This window comes from Macaca mulatta, chromosome 13, assembly GCF_049350105.2.
Source record: "Macaca mulatta isolate MMU2019108-1 chromosome 13, T2T-MMU8v2.0, whole genome shotgun sequence".
NCBI classification, from domain to species: Eukaryota; Metazoa; Chordata; class Mammalia; order Primates; family Cercopithecidae; genus Macaca; species Macaca mulatta.
The window spans coordinates 56,473,970-56,499,639 of NC_133418.1; the positions used below are offsets into that span (position 1 = coordinate 56,473,970).

At 39.9% G+C, this 25,670-nt stretch overlaps 1 protein-coding gene across 1 annotated transcript in view; it reads left to right on the plus strand.

The window, feature by feature from the left end:
* The first annotated feature begins 1,249 nt into the window (after nt 1–1,249).
* The window catches only part of PPP3R1 (protein phosphatase 3 regulatory subunit B, alpha), a 73,944-nt gene continuing 49,523 nt past the window's right edge, over nt 1,250–25,670 (plus strand). Inside the window, exon 1 of the mRNA XM_015112591.3 lies at nt 1,250–1,658. Coding sequence (XP_014968077.1) covers nt 1,656–1,658 — 3 coding nt within the window. The 5' untranslated portion in view covers nt 1,250–1,655. The remainder of the gene's footprint in view (nt 1,659–25,670) is intronic.

A 25,670-nucleotide genomic window follows, 5' to 3' on the forward strand; every position in this document is an offset into this window, starting at 1 on the left:
AATAAAGTTCACACATAAGGGGCATTAAGACTTTTTTTTTTTTTAAAACACAATGGCTTTTTATAAAACGACTCAAAGGGTTTATCAATAAGGAGTTTCCGATCACTCAGAAAACATCCTCTCTCTCTCTCACACACACACACACTCTCAAACACACAAGAGCGTGCGCGATTATCAAGGCTTGAAAAGGAGTAACTGGTTAAAATAGTTGCAAAATGTTTTCTTGGTTATCCTCATCACACCTCCCCTGACAGCTTTATTTCTTCTCTCAAACATAAATTTCCTCCTTATGTTTTTCTCGATGCAATTTCCTATTGTAATCTGAATTTTCTGGGAAGATAATCGCCACAAGAGTGGATACAGCTCTACTAAAAGGATAAGCGGGCAATCTATTTTTTTTTTTTTTTTAAACAAAGACCGATGGACTCCGCCAAAGGGGAGTCTGGACGGTTTATGGGAATGCAGAGCTGGGTGGAAAGTCTTTCTGCGAGTGGGAAGTATCTCTTCTACTCGTTTGTCCAGGTTTTCCCCATGCCTCGAGCTGCGGCCAGCTTTGGCTCGCTTCCCTGTCTTTGCAACCTGGTTCCTGACTCTGCCAAATCATATTACAGATGGGCCTGCGGGTGCTGCACCGGGGTGACAGCAGTCCTGAGGGGCCGTGCAATTCTGTAGTGGATCCAAGTCGGTACACGGATACACAGATACCTTTGACTGCCTCTCGCAGGACTTGGATTTTTCCTGGTTTTTTTTTGGTGCGGCATCCGGGTGGTTCTGACACACTAAGACTGTTCCTCTGCTCCTCCTCTCCCGCAAGGCTTCCAATCCAGGGCCCAAGTCCCCCTTTCGCTAGCACTCGCGCACCCCTAGCGCTTCCTCCCTCCCGGGAACCCTCGCATTTCCTCCTTCCCCTCCCTGCCTTGTCTTCTTCCCCGCCCGCCTCCAGCCACATGACAGGAAGGGCTCCGCCACGCGACGTCACCGACGTCCGCGCCCCCGCCCCTGGTCTTCCCCCCCACCCTGCACGCATGGGACGGCCGGCTGAGGGGCGAACGTGGTCCGCGCGCGCAGCGTTCCCCAACCAGAGCTTGCCAGAGCGCTGCGGCAGCCGCCGCCGAGCGGGGCGCGCGGGTTCCCGGATGTGCGGCGCTCGCGGAAGCCCCGCCCCCGCCGCCGGCCCGCGCGCGCCCCCGCCTCCGCCCCGCGCGCTGCAGCGCTCCGCTCTCCCCTCCCTCTCCACCCTCCCCCTTTTTCGTGCCTCGAGGTTGCGGGTCAGCGCGAGCCACTGCAGTGAGTCCGTCACGGCTCCGGCGCGAGCGCGAGGCTGCAGCCCCCGAGTCTCCTGGCCCTCTTCGCCCCTTCTCCCCCTCCTTTCTTCCTCTCTGCCTCTCGCCGCTGCTCCTCCAGCGCTCTCCGGCTCTCAATCTCGACCTTAATTTATTTCCCTCTGCCCTGCCCGCTCCGTCGCGTGCCCAATCACCCGGCCGGCGCGGGCCCCGCGGTGCCGCCTCCCCTCCCCCACACGCGCCCCCTCCCCGCCGGCGACCCGAGGGCCGCAGCTGGGCCGCCGCCGCCGCTTCCTGCGAGCCCGCCTGAGCGCGACACTTCTCCAAGCCAGCGAGCCAGCGAGCCAGCGAGCCGCCGACCCGCCGAGCAAAATGGTGAGACCTTGGCTTCCTCGATGCACCATCCCTCCCCCTACTGCCGCCGTCCGGGTCGGGTGCGGGGGCGAGCCCCTACGCCCCTGGTCGGCTGTCCCCCGTGGAAAATTCCAGAGACCCAGGCCCGGCGGGTCCCGCGGCGGTTGCGGGCTAGCCCGCGAGGGCGGCGGGGCGGCTGTTGACAGGACGGCGGCGGGTCCCCCGCGCCCGCCCCCGGCCTCTGCGGGGCGCCCCTCCGCCGCCCGGCCGCCGCCCCGCCGTCGCCCCACCCCCGCGGCGCCGTTCTCGCCGGGCATCGACCCCCGCCGGCACCCCCGGCCATCATCCCGGCGCGCTCCCCTTCTCGCGACCCTCCTCCACGTGGAGCCCCCCCCCCCACGCTCACTCTGTTTTTCAAGTTCGAGGATATTCTGAAATCCTATGAGAATAACAATATGTGGCAAATGGCGCTTTACATAAGACCCACTTTCTCTCCAGAGCTGCTGCTTCTCCCACTCACTCCCTATTTCCCAGCAGAGAGTCTTGGCAGGGAACCCTGCCACTCACTTCTCCTCTCCTGCGAGCGTCGGTTTAGCTGCCGTGGGCAGCCTTGCGGGGTTTCCTTTCGTTGCTGCTTTCCTCGCTGCCCTGGCGAACCGGAAAGATCCAAGGTGTTCACGAAAACATACGCGAACTTGGTCTGAGAGAAATGGGGACGCTTACTTTTTCGTGCTTTCCTTACTACCAAGGGTTTTTTCATTTTCTTTGCTACCTTCGTGTGTCTCTCTCGGAGTGGTTGTTTTTGAATCATGGCGATTTAAATTTGTCTTTCCTTACCCTCACATTAATCCCTAGGTAGAATTCGCTGCTGTAGTGTTTCAGACCGACGCTAGGGGTGTGTCTCCCGTCTCTGTCGCTGTAGCCAAGAAATCAACGACGCCCTTTTAGCCTGTTACCTTACCGGTTCTCTCGCTCGGGGAAGCCCTTGTCGTTAGCTTCCTCTTTGTAATCAAGAGTTGTATACACAGTAGGGAAAGTTCAGAGTGCTATTCCGTGTATATCAGATACTCCATCATGTGATTCAGTTGTTAGGCTTTCTCTAAAAGTCTTTGAACAGTTGTCAGAAGACTTAAACTGGTTGACGGTGGGTAATTTCTTGCATCTCTTCACTGTGTGGTATCCCACCCTGTATGTAGAATTTAAGTGCTTCAGTATATGTGGTGAATTACTGAAGGGAGAAATGCTGTTGCTTACAACTTAAAATCGATTTGGTGGTGATAGGGAAGAAAGTGAAAGTAGAATGTTCAGGTAAGTCAGCTTTTATTTAAAATATAGGGCAAATGAGTAAGTGCTCACTGGTGCACTTAAAACCCAGATTGAAGCAGACTTAAATGATTGCCGATTTTGATGTGTAGAGAAAGTTTTCCCCTGCCAACTTTCGAGGCAGCTCTGAGAGGCAACTTTGGCACCTGAAAGTCACAAAACACTTTAGGAAGATCATAGCCATTCATCGTATAATCTTCTTGTTGGCATAGTCTTTTGAAGTGAAAAATTACATTTCAGTGCTTTAATAGAATTTTCTTATGCACATACTTTACTTGAAGGTCAGAATCTTGAAGATCTTTGTTCATTGCAGGGAATGTTTTTACTTAGGTTTATAAACAACACATTTGAGGAACAATGATCTAGCCTTTTGTTGTTTATGTATTATGTAGCGAAGTGATATGGTTTCCAAATAGTAACTCTCTTGCAGTGCACCCCTTCCTCTGTTTTTTGAACAACAGACTGAATTTGGGAAATTCTCCTTTAGCTCTTAAATTTCTTATTTTCCTGTTACTCTGTTTTCTTGTCTTTTAAAATATTTTACGATGTATCAAACGATATTGTTTCCTGCCAGGTCAATATGTTCCTTTTCTTAACAGCTCCCTTTTCAGTGTTTATTTCCTAATTCAACTGTTGGTTTTTTCTTTTTTTTTTTTTCCCCTCTTTCGTCCTCCCAATACCATTTCAGAACCTACGTAATGTTGGCAGTGGCTTTCCAACTTTAGGGTTATTTTGGTCTGTTGAATACAGTACTGGTTTGAAAGTATCAAGACCATACTCTTAACTCAGCTTTGCCATATGGGATGTAGATTAACCCAAGTAAATCAGGCTTTGGAATGATCTGGTTAATTTTTCTGGTTAATTGAACATGCAATTCTGAAAACTTTCACACCCTTTGGAAAAATCTCTGTTAGAACTCTTACTATTATTTACATTTTGTCAACAGCATTTACAGTATTTATGAAATATCACTAGTTAATTCAAGTATGAAGAAAGTAAAAAGGCTTATAAGATTTAATTGAACTCTCAAGGATCTTTTCTGACAGGTATTTAGTTGGTGCCTTAAAAGCAGTTTATTTCTTTTGTTTTCTGAAAGTTAAAGTCTTTCCCTCCCTTCACCCTTGAGTTTTAAATTGTTAAGCGTCCAGGGAGAATGAAGGTTATATGTTAAAAAAAAAATTCTGTAAATACTGACCTAGGAATTTCTGCTGAACCAGGTGTTTTATATCCGTTTTTGTTGAAACAGATAATACGGATTTTGTTCTAGATACTTATATGAACGTAATATAAAGGTAGTTGTTTTATGTTTTGTTTCTTAAGAGAGCTTTAAATTTTATAAAGACCTTTTCATGTCTTTGTGCTTTTAAAGTTTTTTTCATCTCCATGATCTGCACCTAGAACTTAAAACAAATTTATTGCCGTCTATAACTGTATGTAGAGTTTTACACAACATATTCTAGTTCAGATTCTGTGGCAAAGGCCACTTTTTAGGAAAAAACCTGTCTTATGACCAGCGGAATTAAAATTCACATCTGTCCTGAGAAAATTTGTCCACTCATTTTGTCCCATAGTGAATGAGAAAATTAAAATGGCTCAAGGTATAAGGTAAAGAAACTGACTAAGGGTCAGTCAGCAATGAGAGGGACAGACAAGTGTGGAAGGATCAGGCAACTGTTATAGGTAGCAAGGCAGTATAAGGAAGTCACCTTGGGCCAGGAGGATTAAGTCAGACCATGGTCCCGGACTCTGGGGCAAGCTACAGGGATTCGTTTCTATCAACAAATACTTGCAGATTTTGTCTGCTGTTTACTGGTTATTGTGCTCTCTGTTGTGGAGGATATTGCAATGATTAAGGCAGGTTTCCTACCTTCATTTAAGTAGAGAATGTAAGACAATGCCAGTAACTGTGAAGTAAGTTAGCGTATGATGAGTGTCATATGAATAGTACACACAAAGCATGATAGAAATTTAGGAAGGAGCAAGATCATTTTCACCTGGGATTAGGACAAGTTTTATGAAGGAGGTGACAATTGAGCTAGCTGGGTCTAAAAAGATTAGAGTTGCAGTAGGCAGAGTTGCAGGCATCTAGAAGAAGGCACTTTGAATCCTAAAGGTAGGAAGAGACAATGTACATTTGGAGCATTGATTCTTAAAAAATGGTTTCCAAACCAACAACAGCAGCATCATTTGGAAACTTGTCAGGCCCCACCCTGGAACAACTGAATCCAAAATTCTGGAGATGAGCCAACAGTCTTAAGTTTTATAGGTCTTCCAGATGATTGTGGTGTGGGCTGAACTTTGAGAACCACTGTTTAGAGAATAGGAAGGAATGTGTTTATTTAAAGTTTAGTCAAATGTCTCTTAATATACCTAGCACTAACTATATGTACATAAGACATGATTGTTATCTCCAAGGAAATTAATCAAGTAGGGTAAATAAGACAGTGATTATGCAGTGTGCTGTGTGCTATTAAACTAAACATGGGATGCTGTAAGAGTACATGGGAAGAGGCTTAATCCACACTGGGGATGAATGTCACTTAAAGCTTCCTGGAAGAGAAGGTGTCTGAACTGAGTCTTTGAGTATTTAGCCAGTGAGGAAGGGCACATCACATAGAGAGCTTCTGTTAGAAGTCATGGAAGCATGAGCTATACAAGCTATCCAGAGAACTAAAGTATTAGTTTAGCGTGGCTGGAGAGGAAGGGGTTAGTGTCTGGTGGTTTGACACTAGATCATAGAGGGATTTGCATATCATGAAGGAGTTAACCTTTTCTTTCCTGAAAGCAATGGGAAGTTGTTTTCAAGCAGGAGAATGACATTGTCTCATTTACTTTTTTAAAGAGACCATTCTGATGGCCCTGTGGATAATAGGATAGATGAATCTAGACATGGGGATTAAGAAATAATTGCAGTAATTTATGTGAGACAGAAGAACGTGAAAGAATACAGTAACAATGCAGACGGGGAGAATACAGTAACAATGCAGATGGGAATAGTAGGGACCCTGCAGGAGATACATTTAGGTGGTAGAAGAAAGAACTTGGTAACTATTGGATTATGGGGAAGAAAAGAGGTGGTGAATTCTGCTTTGGTTTCTGGCTTTGGATAATGCTGTCCACCTAGCAAATATTTATTGAGCATCTATTTGGTTAAGGTTAGGTTTTAGGGATACATGGGGAATACTGTTCCTGTCCTCGAGAAACTTCCAGTTTGCTGGGATGACTATTGTTTCATCTGTAGTCTTCTATTATTTGGTAATTAGTGCTTGGGATGCTATGTTGCAAGATTCCAAGTTCAATGGGATAGAGTGCTGTGAAATATTAACAATGCCTGCTACGTACATATCATGGCCTAGGAGATAGCAGAAAGAACTTGATAGCCTGGAGGTAGAAGGAGGCACATGTGTTTGAACAGTGATTCTCAAGAAGTGGATCCTGGACTAGCAGCATCAGTATCATCTGGGAGCTTGTTAGAAATGCATATTTTCCTAGGAGATGTAGGAGAAGGCTTTGGGGGAGTGATGAGGATTTTTATTTTTGCACATGTTGAATTTAAAGGAAACATGGGTTGGCTAGGCACAGTGGCTCATCCCTACAATCCAAGCACTTTGGGAGTCCGAGGCAGGTGAATCTTGGGCTCAGGAGTTCCAGACCAGCCTGGGCAACATGGTGAAAGCCCATCTGGACAAAAATACAAAGTTAGGCGGGCAAAGTAGCACACGCCTGTAGTTCCAGCTACCCAGGAGGCAGAGGTGGGAGGATAGCTTGAGCTCAGGAGGGAGAGGTTGTGGTGAGCCAAGATTGCGTGACTGCGCTGCAGCCTGGGTGAGAGAGCAAGACTGTCTTGGGGGGCAGGGGGTGGGGAGGGAATATTAATCTTGGGTTATCTAGGTGATTATACAACAGGTAATTGGCTGTCTGTATGTGGAGCTCAGAAGAGACATCTGGGGCTTGCAATAAAGATTTGAGCATTGTCTGTGCATTTATATTAGGTAGTACTTGAAGCCATGAAACTGGATGAAATCCTGTGTAGAGAGAATATAAAACGAGAAGTGAAGAGAGTAAACTCTAAAGATGGTACACGTAAAAATGCAGGTAGAGGACGAGGAACCTGTGAAGTTTGTCATTGAATAGCCTATGAGAGAGTTGGGAAATGAGCAGCATGATGCCAGATTGAAGGGAGTTTTAAGGAGGAAGGAGTCAGCAGTGAATAAATACTGCAGAGATCAAGAAAGATAACTTAAAGATGTCTTTTGGAGATAACAGGAGGGTTTTGATGACTTGGGCAACAGTAGTTTGTTGTAATGGTGGCAAGGGAAGCCAGGATGCAGTGAGACATTGAATTTAGATTGCTCTTTAAAACTTCGAGTAGCAGAGAGGATGAAAGCTAGAGAATTTAGTGTTGAGGAAGGATTTATCTTGGGATTGAAAGAAAAAGAGCGGGCCACGGTGACTCACTCCTGTAATCCCAGCACTTTGGGAGGCTGAGGTGGGCGGATCACGAGGTTGGGAGTTAGAGACCAGCCTGACCAACATGGTGAAACTCCGTCTCTACTAAAAATACAAAAATTAGCCGGGTTTGGTGGCGCACGCCTGTAATCCCAGCTACTTAGGAGGCTGAGGCAGGAGAACCACTTGAACCCGGGAGGCGGAGGTTGCAGTGAGCTGAGATCGTGCTAGTGCACTCCAGCCTGGACGACAGAGCGAGAGTCAGTCTCCAAAAAAAAAAAGAAAGAAAAAGTCAGTAAAACGGGAGAGATTATCTTTTGCATCTTTTCAAAGAGAAAAGACAGGATTATTGACAACTTAATGTCTCCGAGGAGGTAGAAGGGAGTATATGACTCTCCTTAGACAAGAAGGGGAATTTTTCTCATCCTTTTAACATGAAAGGGAAGGAGAAAAAGATGAAAACTATTACGTAGGTTATATAAGAGTTTAGACTGGAAAGGAAATCATGTGTTAAGTTGTAAATGGTTTAACTGTGAGTTCAGTTTGGTCCCACTGGGGAACCATTGATTAATCTGGAAATAAGATGCTGGGTGACTTGGAAAGGGTGGAAACTAGATGAGGTGAGTTCCACAAAGGAATACTGCTTTGTAGTATTACAAGTATGAAGTTATGAGGATTTGAAAGCAAATAAAAATGGAGGCATTTTAAATACAGAGTTGGAAAGAGTTAGAAACTGATGATGAGGAAACAGTCATGAAGGATGACCTAACCTAGTGATTAGATATAAAGATAGCACACTACAAATAAAACCAGGAAAGTAGGAGTTGCTGGTTAGAAGTAGTGTTAGAAGAAGGTGAGCTTGGTTTTAGATAGATAGATAGATAGGCTTGAGACATTATACTGTAATTATTTAACAAATGTGATAATGTACTTGGAAAATAAACAGAATAATTTTTTTTTTCTTTTTGGAGACAGGATCTTGCTATTTTGCCCAGGCTGGAGTGCAGTGGTGCGATCTCAGCTCATTGCAGCCTCCACCTCCCAGGCTTAAGCCATCCTCCCACCTCAGCCTCCCAGGTAGCTGAGACTACAGGTGCACACCACCACAGCCAGCTAACTTTTGTATTTTTTGTAGAGACAGGGTCTTGCCATGTTGCCCAGGCTGGTCTCAAACTCCTGAGCTCAAGAAGCAATCTGACCACCTCAGCTTCCCAAAGTCCTGGGATTACAGGCGTGAACCACCAGGCCTGGCCTGGAAGTAAAATATTTGAGTCAGGGTTATAGCTGTTTGGATGTAAAGATGAAGATTAAGAAAATACTGATGGACTTGGTCATTAGAGGAATATTGATAATTTTTAAGACTAACTTCAGTCATGTCCTAGGTGACAAACAAGATTGCAGGGGAATGTAAACTCTGAATGCAGAAGCCTTGTCTTTGTCTTTTCATTCTTATATTCCAAATACTTGGTATATAGTAGATGTTAAGCACTCTTTGAAGGAGGAGTATGTGAAGTGGACTAAGGAAATAGGTGCTCATTGGACATTGAAGGCAATGAGTGTCAGTTCCTTTTTTTTTTTTTTTTTTGAGACATTTATGAAAGACAAAGGATAATTAACTTCAGTGGTTTACAGTTGGAGTAAGTTCTTTTTTGGTAAGGGAAAGATGTGGATATTCTTGAGAATTAGAAAAGCCAGGAGAGGGAGCTATAAGAGCGTAATTAATGGAATGAGCTCTAGAAAAGTTAGAAAGAAGAGGGTAAAAGGAAAGGATAGACATTAAAAGAGAGAGAAAAAATCAGAATGAAGAGAAATAGGCCATGGCAACAGATACGTTTTAATAATGGAGTTCATACCAGGTGGCCTAAATCGTCTTAGTATCTCGGGATAATTTGAGGCAAGTTAATTTGCTGAGGTTGACATTGAGGCTGAGGGAACTGGGGTGGTTTTGAGGGGTGAGGGCTGTGGAAGAGGATTGTGTTATCCAGTTTGGGGGATTGTTAGGCAGTTAACAAAGAGTAAATAAATATAACTAAATAGTAGCTAGGACTTAGGAGAAGGCAACAGTGGGTCAGTGACCTAGGAAATAAATGTAGAAAACAGGGGTTTTAACCAAAAAAGAGCTTAATACTTGGGCAGTCTTTGCTTTAGTAACTCAGATTTATTTGTTCTTCTGATCAATTTACATAGGTCTAAAAGGAATCATTTTTTGAGTTCAGCTTTTATGGAAGGGGAAACATGCAGTTTTAGATCCGTATTTTAATTTTTTTCCTAAAGGTCTAAAGACACTATATTAATATAGTCACTTAAAAATTCAAATAATATTGAAAGATTTAAAATGGAAAGTAAGTCTTCCCTGGCCACTCCTCCCCCAATATTAAGTTTCTTGTTTATATATTTGAAGAGTTTTTTGTGTGGGGTTTTTTCCTTTTTTTTTTTTTTTCCGCCTGTGGCAACATATGGATTTTATTATAATTTAGTTCTTATTTAAAAGATTGATTGTAAAAGAGCTTTAATGATATGCTACTTATTATAAACTATGAATAAACCCATAGTTTACTCATTACAGTCAGTTTTATTCCAAAGTTTTTAATGGTATTTGAAATGTAAACAATGTGTCAGAAACAATTGATAATTCTAATTAGGTAGCAATTTTATAATGATAGAGGTTGTTACTTTAACGAGGGTCTGAACTATGACCATGTTCTTAAGAAATTACTCTGGGGAAAATAACATTTTACTAGAACCTTTTTTTGTACTTATTTCTACCTGATATCTTATTACACATTACATGGATAACAAATTCTTAAAAGGGAAAATGACCTCTGAAGTGTAGCATCTTTTTTAACTCAAGCCTGATTAAAAGTTATTCCTCGTTTTTACCTTTCCAAATAAGCCTTTTCTCCAGTAGCCCTCATCTATTCTTCCCTTTCTGAATGTTCTCCATAGACTCCCGTATGTCCTCAGTGTTTGTGAGTTGATGGTATAATTCTGGCTAATTTATAGGTCTGGTTCAGGAATAAAATTTTGATAAATGTGATCCTGGGTTTGTCTTTGGATTTTATAGTCTTGTACTATGAAATATTTAAAATGTTTGAAGATTTCTGTAGGAAATCTTTTGAAGTTTAGCACTAATAATTTAAACAATTCATAGATTCCTATACTTTTCTTCCTCATAGAGTTTTGTTTTTTAAACATTTCTTGTAAGTAATGAAAAGAGGGCCACATTGGTAGCCCTGTTGGTATCCCCAAAAAACATTCCGGTAGATGAGATGTCACACTGACTTGTTTTTGTGGTGTTAGTAAAATCACTGGTGCGTTGGCCAGCTCTTTAAACACAGAGTATTCATTTTTATTTTTATGTTAGAATTAGGTATGCATTTTAAAACCTAGTTACAATAGAATGAAGCATAGCAGCCTACAGAAAGGATGTTACCCTTGGCCCTTACTAGCACTGTCCACTAGTACTTTATTTTTAATCTGTCTAGGTTCAGGGATGCTTTTCTTTCATATCCTCCATAGTGTAATGCCATAAGCAAGTCCCTATTTTAGGCATGCAATAGGTTGGCATTGTCTAGTATATCTTGTAAGGCAATCTTTAATAAAAATTGGAATCTCTGGAAAAACACATGATAATGGGTAATAAGAGAAATCTGTACTTACATATTTGTTCCTGGTGTACCTATGTTCCCTAACAAATAGAATTTCATGAATTATAAATTACTAACGTACTCTTTCTCAAGTAAAGAGTGAGCTTATAAACAGAGGAATACTTCAGCTCTGTCTCGCTCTCTGGCAGTCACGCTGCTTTTACCTTGCTTCTGGACTGTTAACATCTGTTCGTACATTTCTTGTTTTTCTTTTTCTTGCTTTTTTTTTTTTTTGAGATGGAGTCTCGCTCTGTTGTCTAGGCTGGAGGGCAGTGGCACAATCTTGGCTCAGTGCAACCTCAGCCTCCCAGGTTCAAGCGATTCCTCTGCCTCAGCCTCTGAGTAGCTGGGGTTACAGGCGTGTGCCATCACACCTGGCTAATTTTTGTATTTTTAGTAGAGACGGGTTTTCACCATGTTGGTCAGGCTAGTCTCAAACTCCTGACCTCATGATCTGCCTGCCTCAGTCTCCCAAATTGCTGGGATTACAGGCGTGAGCCACTGCGCCTGGCACATTTCTTGTTTTTCAGTCCACCACAGTTCAGTGATGTTTAATTCAGAAGACCCTAGTTATATTGGTGGTTTAAATTTTAAAGTTAATTAAAGTTAAGTAAAAGTATAAATTCAGTTCTTCATTCACAGTATCTACAAGTACACAATAGCTACATTTAGCTAGTGGCTACTGTGTCAGTGTAGATAAAGAACATATCCATTGCGGCAGAAATTTCCATTAGATACTGCTTGTCTACAATGATTTTGCACCTGCATGTCAATGAAACTTACTTCCGTTAGTAGTAATCTTTTTTTTTTTTTTTTGGAGATGGAGTCTTACTCTGTGGGCCAGGCTGGAGTGCAGTGGCACAATCTTGGTTCACTGTAACCTCTGACTTCTGTGTTCATGTGATTCTTCTGCTTCAGCCTCCTGAGTAGCTGGGATTACAGGCATGTGCCATCATGCCTGGCTAATTTTTGTATTTTTAGTAGAGACGGGGTTTCACCATGTTGGTCAGGCTAGTCTCGAGCTCCTGACCTTGTAATCTGCCTGCCTCAGCCTCCCAAAGTGCTGGGATTGTAGGCATGAGCCACTGTGCCCAGCCACATTGTCAGTAATCTTCTAATTACCAGCATGAGATTTGGAGTTGGGAAGATCTGAATTTAGATTCTGGCTCTGCCATTTATTAGCAATGTGACGTTGAACAAATATCATAAGCTCTCTAGACCTTATTTAGTGCAGTACATACGTATCAAAAGTGGGAATGACAACACCTTAAATTGTGGTGACAGTATACAGTTGGCCTTCCCTACCCATAAGTTCTGGATCCATGGATTGAAAATATTTGGAAAAAAAAATAATGAAAAATAATACAAATAAAAATTTAGTATAAATACTATTTACATTGTATTAGATATTGCAAATAATCCAGAGGTGATTTAAAGTATACAGGAGGATGTGCATAGGTTACATTCAAATACTATGCCATTTTATATCAGGAACTTGAGCATCTGTGGAGTTTGGTTTCTAAGGGGTGGGGGTGGGGAAGTGGGACCAGTTCCCAGTGGATACTGAGGGACCACTGTAGAGTGTCTGGAGATCCCATAGGAATTCATTAAATGCATTTGGTTTAACGTTTTTCTGCTTTGTAATGTTGGACCTTGTTGGGAACTCTTGAAATTCTCCTCTTTTGGCTTCTGTGACCTTTTCTACTGTTGCTAGTTGCTATTTCTACCTCTCTGACCATTTTTAGTCTGTTACCAGCTTTTGATCTAGGTTTGGTCCAAGACTCTCTCATATATGTTTGTATTACTTTCCAGTTTAAAATTCTGGCATTATAAAGACTAAAATCTTTAACGTAGCCTATAAGACTCCATAAATTCTACATCTGCTTACATCTGTCTCTTCCACCATGTTCCTACTTCTTTTCTATGCTCTAGCCACTTGGCCTCGTGTCATTTGACCCAGTATTGTTTGCTATGTTTATTCCACCATCCGAACCTTTGTGTATGCTACAGGAATGCCTCAAAAGTCCCTCAGTTAAGTGGGAGCCACACACTCCAGAGCAGGTCGGGTCATGTTCTATGTTATACTCTTTTAGTACCTTTAATGTTTCCGTTGTAGCACATAATTGATTAGTTTTGAGGTATTTGGTCGCTTTCTGTCTCCCCATGATTTAATGTGAACTCTGTGAGAATGGGCAGCTTGTCTGTCTTGTTTTTCATCTGTTAAAAGGAAACAATCTTTATACAAGTTCAATTTAGCAGAGTTTGAGAAAGAAAAATCTGTGTATGGAATAGCTCTGAGAATCAGAACAGATCTAAGAACTCCAAACCAGCAACATGGTCAAGTAGTATTTAAAGATAGAAAATAGAAGTGAAGTATAAGACAGAAGTGAGGTACAGCGCTTAATTGGTTACAGGTCATTTACCTTATTTGAGTCATTGGTTGCCTGCGATTGACTGAAGCTCGGCTGCTGTAATTGACTGAGACTCAGCTGTGTTGTAAAATTACAGCTGCTCCTTGACTTACGTTGGGGTTACATCCCGATGAACCCATTGTAAGCTGAAAATGCCTTGAATACACCTAATGTACATCTTAGTCTAACCTACCTTAAATGTGCTTAGAACACTTACATTAGCCTACAGTTGGTAAAATAGATAACACAAAGCCTATTTTGTAATACTTACGTAATTTATTGAATACTGTACTGAAAGTGAAAAACAGAATGATTGTATGGGTACCATCGTAAAGTTGAAAATCGTAAGTCAGACCACTTTAAGTTAGGGACCATCTGTGTACTCTTAGGTTTTCAGTTGGTTTACTGAGGCAGGCTGTGGTTATGTAAGGACTCAAGTGCAGAGGCATCCTGAGGCCAAATTTAGGCTAATTTAACAACTTTTATATGCCGCCGCTGCCAGCATAAGACCCTACACATTATAGAAATTCAGTAAATATTTCTTGAGTGAATGCACAAATTCCTTTTTTTTTCCCTCAGAGTTTCATCTGTTTCCTGTGTACTGATGATTCATTCATATTTTTCAGTCCACATTGTTCTCTTCTCCAGTTCATAATTCTGCTTACTGGATACTATTTAAATAAGGATATTTCTAAGACACCTCAAACTCAACTAAATATAACCAAAACCGCATTCATTTATCTTCATATTGATGCTTCATTATTCTCTATTTTTTTCTTAATGGAGACAGTGTCTATCCATGCACTTTCCCCTGGAAACCTTGTACAGTCATACTTTATCTCTTCACTACTAAGTCTTAAGGCATTTTTCAGTTGCACTTAATATATTGTTTATTTCTGTAACACAAATTGACTTATTCTCAGTAAACAAGGAAACATAATATTCGCAGCATATTAATGCTTTGTGCCACCAAGTGGTGGTAGATGAATTCAAAATATAGTAACACAGCTGAAAGCAGCAATCTACAGAATACGGAACTGTATACTGTCCATTTAGTTCACATCCTTCCTCCGGACTGATACTGGCTATTTATCTGTGTTGGAACAGTTTATTGCACAACTCTTCTAGATCTTTATGCATTTTTTCCTTGTTTTGATAACTTTGCTTCAAATGATCGTTATACCTTTTTCTGTTACTTTCATTTGTACCTTTAAAAAGTCTTTTATTATGTTTATTCAGCACATCTTTATGTTAATATTTTTATTAGGATTTGTATTGTTTTTGTTAGTACTGTGGTTACAAAGTTGCATAGGTTTTAAGTGTCTCTTCCGGACTAAATTTAAGAACATGAGGTTTTTTTGAGGAACATAAATACCATGTTATATAGCAAACATGTCTTTTCATTTAGATCCCCCAAATGCCTCTTGAATCTGCTACTTCTTCATCCCCGTTGCCATTGACATTGTCGTGCTTTCATTTATTTCTCAGGTGGGCTATTTTGATAGCCCACATAATACTTTTTTCTTTTTGCCTGTAGTTTCTTACTTCATTCTGCCTTAGCTATTGCCATGAGAGTTTTTCTTTGGATGAGGAAATCTTATGTCAGTGCTTTGATTTGAAAGTCAAGGCTACATCTTCCAGAATTAAAAATCTAAACTGTTTTGCATGACACTCAGGCTCTGACCCTTACTTCTAGCCATCCTTATGCTGTAACTAGTTCAAACTGCTGCTTTCTCAGATGCCTAATCCTTTTTCACTTATTGGTGCCTTTGTACTCTTTCTTCTGTCGGCAACGTCTCTCCCCTTTCTTTGTCTGGCAAACGTCAAGATCCACAGTGGCATTCTGTGAAAATGTTCCCAACTCTCCCAGGCAGTTAATGGCCATTTGTAAGTAACTTTCAGTGGTACCTTCCATATTTCATTATGTTTAATTGCCTGCCCTCCTAAGCTGTTGGCTCCTCAAGGGCGGTGGATGCATTTTTTTCCTCTTTGTAAATCTAATGGCCGTTGTGGTGTCTGTCACTTAATGCAGAAGTGCAGTGGAGCTAAGTTATACTTATCATCTAGGACTAGGGAGATCTTTGCAAGTCCTGTGAATAAATGTTTAGAAAACCCCCAGTGTGTTAGGCACAAATGGGAGAGCTACCAGAAGGGAAAATGCTATTGATTGTAAAAGAGAGCTTCTTTTATGCTTCAAAATTCTTGTTACATATGTGAGTAGACACTTATATGTCAGGGTGTTACTTTCATTTGTAAAGGGTAAATAAACATTTTCATAAATAAAGGAAACTCAAAATTTATGAACAGTGTTTACCTTTGTTTACCTAAGCTGATTTATCATAGCGTTTTTTTGTTGTTGTTCTGGAGATTCTAGAACACCTAGTAAAGTGTTAGTACAAGTCTACATCTTTGATATCCTTCACTTAGCAAACATTTAATGTTCACTTACTGGATATATCAAACATAGTTTCAGGTATAAAGATGAACGAAAAAAAGATACAGCCCCAGAAACTGTGGAGGGAAATATTACAGTGAGTGCTTCAGTAGAGCTACTATAAAGTGCTAGATTTCTTCTGGCTACTCTGCTTCTGCAGTTTGAACTTAACATGTAGCAGCTGTTTTGGCATTTTATTATTCATTCTGGTCACATTACTCATGGAATTGTATAATGTCAAGTAATTGTTCAAGTGCTGAAAGAATACTGTAATTTTGTTGTTGATTACTTCGCTTATCAGTAAATTTAATTTGATATTATGAGAAGTAACATGATTTGGTAGAGCAAGACTGGGCTATGGAATTGGAAGGCCTGTTTTGGAGTACTCTAAAAAAAAACCCTTGTATTTGTAAAATAACCTCAAGATTGCCCGCTTCACAGTTCTTCTGAGTGTTGGTGTAGGTAATTAAGATGTTTGATAAATTGTAAAATGCTGTTTATTTTTTTTTAAGAATCAGTTGAACTACTGGAAACCAGTATGTAGTATTCTTGGCAGGTCTAGGTTTCATAATCCTAATTTCTGTGCAGCCCACTATTCAGAAATGTAGTGATTAACAGTCAAGAATGTATCAGGGTATTTTTGGCTACAAGTAACAATAGCTAACTAAAAGTGACTTAAATAATAAGCAGTTTGTTATTTCACAGAATGAGAAGCTCAGAGCCAGAGAGTTACAGGGTTGGTTCAGCAGTTCAGTTTGCGAGGATAAATGAGATAATATATGTAAAGTCTCTAATAGAGTGCTCAGCATGTAAATGTTATTTCTCTCTTTTTTTTTGTATTCAGTAAATGTTAACTTTCTTTTTTCCATCCCTGTTTGTAGTCACAGAGTTAACTTTTAAGGATTACTTTCTAGATCCATTAGTTTCTACCTAAAAAAAATCTTTTGAAACTTGAGAAAGCAGTTCAGTTTCATCAAGAACATAAGCCCTGCTTACTTTAAAGCTTCTCTGCATGTCAGCAGAGGGCTGCCCCAATTTTAGACACCAGCATCTGGCCGAAGAAGAGCAGGGAAAGCTTCTTTATTAATTAAGGAGCAAAAATTTCTTAAAAGTCTCATAGAAGGTTTTTCCTTCGGTCTCATTGTATTCTTAATGGCTCTTGCATACTAGAAAAAGGCCACATTCCTTACTCTGGCATTTAAGTTTTTATAACCTGCCCCTAGATTACTTTCCATCACCGGAGTCTAGGCCATATGATAGTAAAAACAACCTCATTGCCATTTTATTAGGTACTCTGAATAAGGGTCCCAGATTACTGATGGGATTTTAAATAGTAAAAACTATATCTGGCTTCTGATGTTATACTGACCTCTTCCCTCACCAGTACATAGCTATCCCCTCATGTTGTCATTCTCCTCACCAAAATAATCTGTCTAGTTACTGTAACCAAAATTCTGCTTCCTCTCTGAAGGTTGTCATCTCCCTTGAAGCTCTTTCAGGTGGAGCATAGCTGTTCATTTTAGGTTAGGGGTAATTAGGAGTTTTTGGCATTGTTTTAGATCATGAGTTGGAAAACTTTTTCTGCAAAGGACCAGATAATAGATATTTTAGGCTTGTGAGCCATACAGTCTGTTGCAGCATTTCAATTCTGCCATTGTAGTGTGAAGCAGCTATAGACAGTACATAAATGAATGAGCATGGCAGTATGCCAATAAAACTTTACAAACGCAGGTGACACATAGTTTCTTAATATATGATACCAAAACCATTTTCTTTCATTGAAAGAAATGAAAGAAAAAAAAGATAAATTGTATATCATCAAAATTAACAAATCTAAGCTTCAAAGGACAGGAAAATAAGACAATGCTCAGAAAGGGGGAGTTTCTCAAAATAATATCTGATAAGAAACTTCTATTCAGGATATATAAATAATTCTTGTAACTCAGCAATAAAAAGACAAATAACTGAATTTAAAAATGGGCAAGGGTTCTGAGTAGATATTTCTCCAGAGAAGATATGCAGATGTCAGTAGTGCATGAAAAGATGCTCAACATTATTAGTCATTAGAGAATTGCAAATCAAAATGTCAACAAGATAACACTTCACACCCACTAGGATAGTTATAATCAAAAAAGACTGATAAGTATTGTCAAGGATGTAGAGAAATTGGAACCCTCAAACCTTGCAGGTGGGAATGTAAATGTTTATAACTGCATTAGAAAATAATTCCTCAAAATGTCAAACATAGAGTTACCATATGACCTAGTAATTCCATTCCTAGGTATATACCTAAAAGAAATGAAACATGTGAAATGAAGTGAAAAAGTTGGACATGAATGTTCATAATAACGTTATTCATAATGGCCAAAAATGGAAACAGTCCAAATGTCTGTTAACTGATGAATAAATATGGTATGTCCGTACGAACGAAATGTTCACCAGTATAAAGAAGTGTGTTGATACTTGTTACAACACATTAAATTAACGTTGAAAATACTCCACTAAGTAGTCAGTCATAAAAGATCATATATTGTATAATTTCATTTGTATTTAATATCCAGAATAGGCAAATATGTAGAGTCAGAATTTGTGATTACTTAGGGCTGACTTGAACTTAGCTTGAGTTCAAATTTGGTCTCTACCACTACCAGCTGCGTGACCTTGTGGTTACTTAGGGCTGGCCCGCGGGGGAGTTGGGGAATGACTGCTAGTAGATACAGGCTTTTGGGGGTAATAAATATGCTCTAAATTTGATTGTGGTGTGATGGTTGCATAATGGTATGAATGTACTAAAACTATTGAGTTGTATACTTTAGATGGATGGTTTGTATAGTATATAAATTATATCTCAATAGAGCTGTAATAAAAACAAAACAGGTGGTAGGCTTATTGACCTAGGGCCAAAACTTGCTGACCCGTAATAGATTTTTCTTCATTTTCCTGCTAAGCCATTTATCTGTTCTCATTGCTAACTCAAATCTTTCTCGTTACTCAATTTTTCATTCAGACTTTAAGTACCTGTCTCACATTTCCATCTGTGTTCCACCATCACTTTACATCTTTATGGACATTCTAGCTTTAGTGTTTGTTGACCACCTCCATTTTACTAATCTTTAGTTTTTTCTCTACTTCAGCTATTTCCTGTGGCCGTAGTCAATATGGTATCTTACCATTATCCGAACTGTCCCGTTGCCAGGACTTTATTTCTTGTTTTGATATTATTTTCTCAGTTATAATTATTGAAAATGCCATACAGATATAATTTTCTGGTTTTTGAGGAGGTTATTATATGTGTTTTTAAATTAGAAAGTAGTACCAAATTATTGTTGCTACCTGCAAGAAGTTGTTGGAAAGTTTCCATGTAATAGTATTTCACATTTTTCATCCATTTACTCTTCAGCTGTCTTCACCTATCTGACACCCTCTCACTGTCATGTTTCTGCGATTGTGACTACTGTTTTAGATATATGGAAGACATTTAAAATTGCTATGCCAGTGTGAGTTGGCAGTTTAACAAACCACTTGCATTTAAGTGTTCTAAGATGAGAAGAAAATGGCTGCAATAACTTCTTGCTCCTCTTGTATAATCCAGAAAGGCTGTGGCTTTATATGTTGGTAAGAATGTTATGGGATTTATATTAGCTTGAATTCAAATTTGGTCTCTACCACTACCAGCTGCGTGACCTTGTGCAAGCTGCTTAAGCTTCTTTTTTTTTTTTTTGCGCAACTTGTCTTGCTCTCTCCTCGAGGCTGGAGTGCAGTGGTGCAATCTCGGCACACTGCAAGCTCTGCCTCCCAGGTTCATGCCATTCTTCTGCCTCAGCCTCCCTAAGTAGCGGCTGGGACTACAGGCGCCCGCCACCACGCCCAGCTAATTTTTTTGTATTTTTAGTAGAGACGGGTTTCACTGTGTTAGCCAGGATGGTCTTGATCTCTTGACCCCGTGATTCGCCCGCCTTGGCCTCCCAAAATGCTGGGATTACAGGCGTGAGCCACTGCACCCAGCTTTAAGCTTCTTGATAACCTCTACCCAGGGGATTGTTTGGGAGGATAAATGAGATAATGTATGTAAAGTCTTTAATAGAGTGCTCAGCATGTAAATGTTATTTTTCTGTTTTTTTGTATTCAGTAAATTTTATCTTTCTTTTTTCCATCCCTATTTGTAGTCACAGAGTTAACTTTTAAGGATTACTTTCTAGATCCATTAGTTTCTACCTAAAAAAAATATCTTTTGAAACTTGAGAAAGCAACATTTATTCTGTGTTCAGTTTGAAAAAAGTCATTGAAATGTAAATTAGTTTATCTGAGGTATCTGAAGGATTTTAGAACTTAAAGAATAGTAGAAAAGAAATTCCATGTTTAGAAGAAAACCAGAAGAAAAGAGCTATCAGATTTTAGGTGTTGATTTTGAATATTTAGATTTATTAATTGATTGCTTACAGTGTACTAAGCAATTTGTAAAATATTATTTTTACCTTTTTGGACATAATACTCAGTCTTTTGAGAATTTGCCTAAATGTTGGAGGTCTCATTCCTAGAAATAGAAAAATTGTGGTTGGCATGCAGAGGAAGATCCACTTGCAAGTGGACTATAAAACTAAAATTCCGGTTGTTTTGGAGTCAATATATTTTCCCAAAGAAATAAAAGGGATTTACTTAATAAGTACTTATAAAAACATATTTAATGATAATTCAAAACTATTTATTATTTTCTCTGTATCATGAACTGAAGAGTAAATAAAATACACAAGTTCTTTGCTGTCATGGAGCTTGCAGTGTAGTGAGTTAATGAGAAACTGATGCCATGTGTGGAAACATCTCTTTGCATTTAATTTAGGTATTAGTTAAGATAGAATCTTGCTTCATCCATAGCCAAAGTAATTGTGTGGTTACTGAGAAAATATTTTTCTATAAGAGAGAGACTCAGAATAATGTGGTCTGCTTTTGTGTGAATAAGAAATAAGAAAGAAAGAAGTAAATAAGAAAGTATTTGTGATTGTGTATTATAGTAGATTATAGTAGATAGTAGCCTGGCCAGGATATCTTTGTGATATGTATTATAGGATAATAGAGATTATTATAGAAATACAATAGAGACCAGGCGTGGTGGCTCAAGCCTGTAATCCCAGTATTTTGGGAGGCTGAGGCGGGTGGATCACCTGAGATCAGATGTTGGAGACCAGCCTGGCCAACATGGCAAAACCCTGTCTCTATTGAAAATACAAAAATTAGCTGGGCATGGTGGTGCATGCCTGTAATCCCAGCTACTCGAGAGCCTGAGGCAGGAGATTTGCTTGAACCTGTGAGGTAGAGACTGCAGTGAGCTGAGATCGCGCCACTGCACTCCAGCCTGGGTGACAGAGCAAGACTCTGTCTCAAAAAAAAAAACAAAAAAACAAAAAACCAAAAAACCACTATAATAGAATATTAAGACAAATAGAGTAGATCCATAGTCCACTGGTTCTGTGGCTGTATGGGTTTTCTTTTTCTTTGATAAATTTCTCTTTCAATTCTTTACATGTTCGTACTCCCTAAGGGCAAAATCTAAATACTTTTTTTTTTTTTTTGGAGACAGAGTCTCACTCTGTTGCCCAGGCTGGAGTGCAGTGATGTGATCTTGGCTCACTGCAACCTCCACCTCCCAGGTTCAAGTGATTCTCCTGCCTCAGCCTCCTGAGTGGCTGGGATTACAGATGCTTGCCGTCACGCCCGGCTAATTTTTGTATTATTATTATTTTTAGTAGTTATGGGGTATTGCTATGTTGTCCAGGCTGGTCTTGAACTCCTGACCTCAGGTGATCCACCTGCCTTGGCTTCCCAAAGTGCTGGGATTACAGGCATGAGCCACGGCGCCCGGCCTAAATAAAATCTAGGCATGAGCCACGGCGCCCGGCCTAAATAAAATCTTAAGGTTAGATTGGCAGTTTTCAGAGTGGTTCATGGATACTTGGGGATCCCCAAGACACTTTCTAGGGAGCACATGAGGTCAAAATTGTTTTCATAATAACACTAAAACATGACTTGTTTTTACTGTGTTTCTATTTGTACTGATGGTGCAAAAGCAATCATTAGTAAAACTTGATGGCACCTTAGCATGAATCGAAACAGGAGCACCCTACTTTACTAGAAGTTGTATTCTTTATTACTGTATACTTGCAGTTTTAAAAAACACCACTTTTGCTTAAGAATATCACTGATAAAGCACTATTTTGTTAAATCTCAACCAGTAACTACACATATTTTAAATATTCTCTATGATAAAATAAAAGTATAAAGCACTACTTGTACATATAAAATCGTAATCGTAGTTTTGAGGAAAAACAAGCACTTGTGTGATTTATAAGCTGAACTAGCTGCTTTATTTCGTAGAATACCAAAACTACTAGTGAGAACAACTAATAAAATCTATTATTCACACTTGAGTATTTGGCACACATTTTCTCAAAAATAAACAAGCCTGTGTCACTCAAAGAAAAAACTGATGTACATGAAATGGGAAAAAAAAGAAAACTTCAGCTAAAAAATGGAAGACATAGAAAAACCAAATAGTAATTTTAGAACTGAAAAATACAATAACCAATACAATAGCCCAGTGAGTAGGCTTAATAGCAAACAGACTGAGGAAAGGTCAGTGAACTAGCAGGCAGAAGTAGTTACCCAATCTGAACAACAGAAAACAGACTGAAAAAAAAAAAAAAAAAAAAGTACAGAACCTCAGGGAACCATGAGACTATAAAAAGATGTAACACTTGTGTCGTTGGAGTCACAGAAGGAGAGGAAGAGAGAGGGCAGGATTGAAGAAGTACTTAAGGAAATAATGGCTGAAAATATTGCGAATTTGGCAAAAGACCCTAAGTTTTAAAAAGCCAAGTGAATGTTCAGCAGGACAAACCCTGTAGACATCCAGACCAAGACATCTCAAAGTCAAACTTATAAAAACAAGAGAAGTCTTTAAATGAGCACGAGAGAAATTACACTTCATGTAGATGGGGAAAACAGTTCAAATGATAGCAGTTTTCTCATCAGAAACCATAGAGGCCAGAAGGAAATTTCACATTTTTCAAGTGCTGAAAGAAAAGGACTGTCAACTCAGAAACCTGTATCTAGAGAAGACATCCTTCTGGAATGAAAGGGAAATCAAGACATTCTCATATGAAGGAAAACTAAGAGAATATGTCACACCAGCAGACTTACCCTAGAAAGATAACAAAAGACATTCTGAAAACAGAAGGGGTATGATAGAATCTTGGAACATCAGGAAAGAGGAAGGAACAATTCAAAGTGTGAAAGTATGGGTAGATACAATAGACATTCTCCTTTTGGGTTTTTAAATTATGTTTGAGTGTTGAAGCAAAAATTACAACTAAAGGTATGTAGAGGAAATATTTAAGATAGCTGTGAGCAGGGGAAGGGTAGAATGATGAACTAATAAGATAGTGAAAAGTTATCTGTATAATGTACATAGAGCAACCACTAAGAAAGCTCTAGAGATACATGCAGAAGCATTATAGATAAATCAAAATGGAATTTAAAAAAAGTTTAACCCAACCACCAGGAGACAGGATAAAGAAAACAGAAATGAAGGCTGGGCATGGTGACTTACAACTGTAATCCCAGCACTTGGGAAGGTTGAGGCTTGTGGATTGCCTGAGCTCAGGAGTTTGAGACCAGTCTGGGCAATATGGTGAAACCTGTCTCAACCAAAAATACAAAAAATTAGCTGGGCATGGTGGCAAGTGCTTGTGGTCCAAGCTACAAAGGAGACTGAGGTGGGGGCATTGCTTAAACCTGGGAGGTGGAGGATGCAGTGAGCCAAGATTGTGCCACTACACTCCAGAGTGAGAGCCTGTTTCCAAATATATGTATGTATACACACACACCCCCCCCCAATTAAACATATTGGCAGAATGAATTAAAGATATTACCCAATCATAAGATTTCTGTAAGAAATGTACTTTAAATATAACAGTATAGGCATGTTAAAAGTGAAAGGAAGGAGAAAGATTTATCATGCAAACATTAATCCAAAGAAAGCAGGTATGGTTATATTTAATATTAGATAAAGTAGACCTCATAACAAAGCAATTACCAGAGAAAGTGACTAGGCATTGTATAATGATAAAAGGGTTAATCCACTAAGAAGACATAGCAGTTTTAAATGTGTTAACAGTAGAACTGCAAAATACATGAAGAAAGACTGATGGAACTGAAAAGAGAAATAGACAAGTCCAGAATTATAGTTGGAGACGTCAACACCTATTTCTCAGCAAATGATGGAATAACCAAGCAAGAAAATCAGCAAGGGGGATATAGAAAGATACTCAACAAGGTAATCATCCAGTACTATCTAATTTATAGAATGCTTCATCTTTTCAAGTGACCAGAGAACATATAGCAAGGAAAGTTATGTCCTGGGCCATAAAAGTAAACCTTGGCTGGGCATGGTGGTTCATGCTTATAATCCTAAATGCTTGGGGAGGCTAAGGCAGGAGGATTGCATGAGGCCAGGAGTTTGAGACGAGCCTGGGCAATGTAAAAAGACTCAGTCTCCATGAAAAAAAAAAAAATTAGCTGAGCATGATGGCATATGCCTGTAGTTGAGTGGCTGAGGTGGGAGAGGATCACTCGAGCCCAGGAGTTCAAGGCTGCAGTAAGCCATGTCATGCCACTACACTCAAGCCTGAGCAATAGGGAGACCCTGTCTCAGAAACCCCCCCAAAAAACATAAACATACATTTTAAGGAATTGAAATCAAATGTGTTCTACCAAAGTGGAATCAAACTAGAAATCAATAATAGATAACTGGAAAATCTCTAAACACTGCCAAATAATCTATGAGTGAAAGAGGAAGTCTCAAGGGAAATTTAAAAAAATACATTGAAATTCACGAAAATAAGAATACAGCATACCAAAAGTTGTGGGATACAACTAAAGCGGTCCAGAGAGGGAAATTTATAGCACTAAATGCACACAATTGAGAAAAAGAAAAGAAAAACCCCTCAAATCAATAATCTAAGCTCCCACTTCAAGAACCTAGAAAAAAAGATGAGAAAAATCCACCTGAAGTGAGCAGAAGGAAGGAAATAGTAAATGAAATGAAAAAACAAAAACAATAGAGAAAAACCTTTGAAACAAAAAGCTCATTCTGGTCGGGTGCGGTGGCTCAAGCCTGTAATTCCAGCACTTTGGGAGGCCAAGGCGGGCGGATCACAAGGTCAGGAGATCGAGACTATCCTGGCCTACGCGGTGAAACCCCGTCTCTACTAAAAATACAAAAAAATTAGCTGGGCGTGGTGGCAGTCGCATGTAGTCTCAGCTCCTCGGGAGGCTGAGGCAGGAGAATGGCGTGAACCCATGAGGCAGAGCTTGCAGTGAGCCTAGATCGCGCCACTGCACTCCAGGCTGGGCAATAGAGCAAGACTCCATCTCAAAAAAAAAAAAGCTCATTCTTCAGAAACATAAATAAGACTGACAAGTAATAAGACAGAAATTACCATTATTAGGAATGAAATAGGGGACATCACTCTAGACCCGCAGATGTGAAAAAAGATAAGGGGTTACTATAATTCTATACACATAAATTTGACAGCTTTGAAGTAATGAACCAGTTCCTTAAACACAAACTATCACGCTTCTTCCAGTGTGAAATAGAATTTGAGTAGCCCTGTTTCCTTGATACCAAAATCCAAAAACGATAACTATGGATCAACATCCTCATGTCAGTGTAGATGCAGAAACCCTTAAAACATTAACAAATAGAGTTAATACT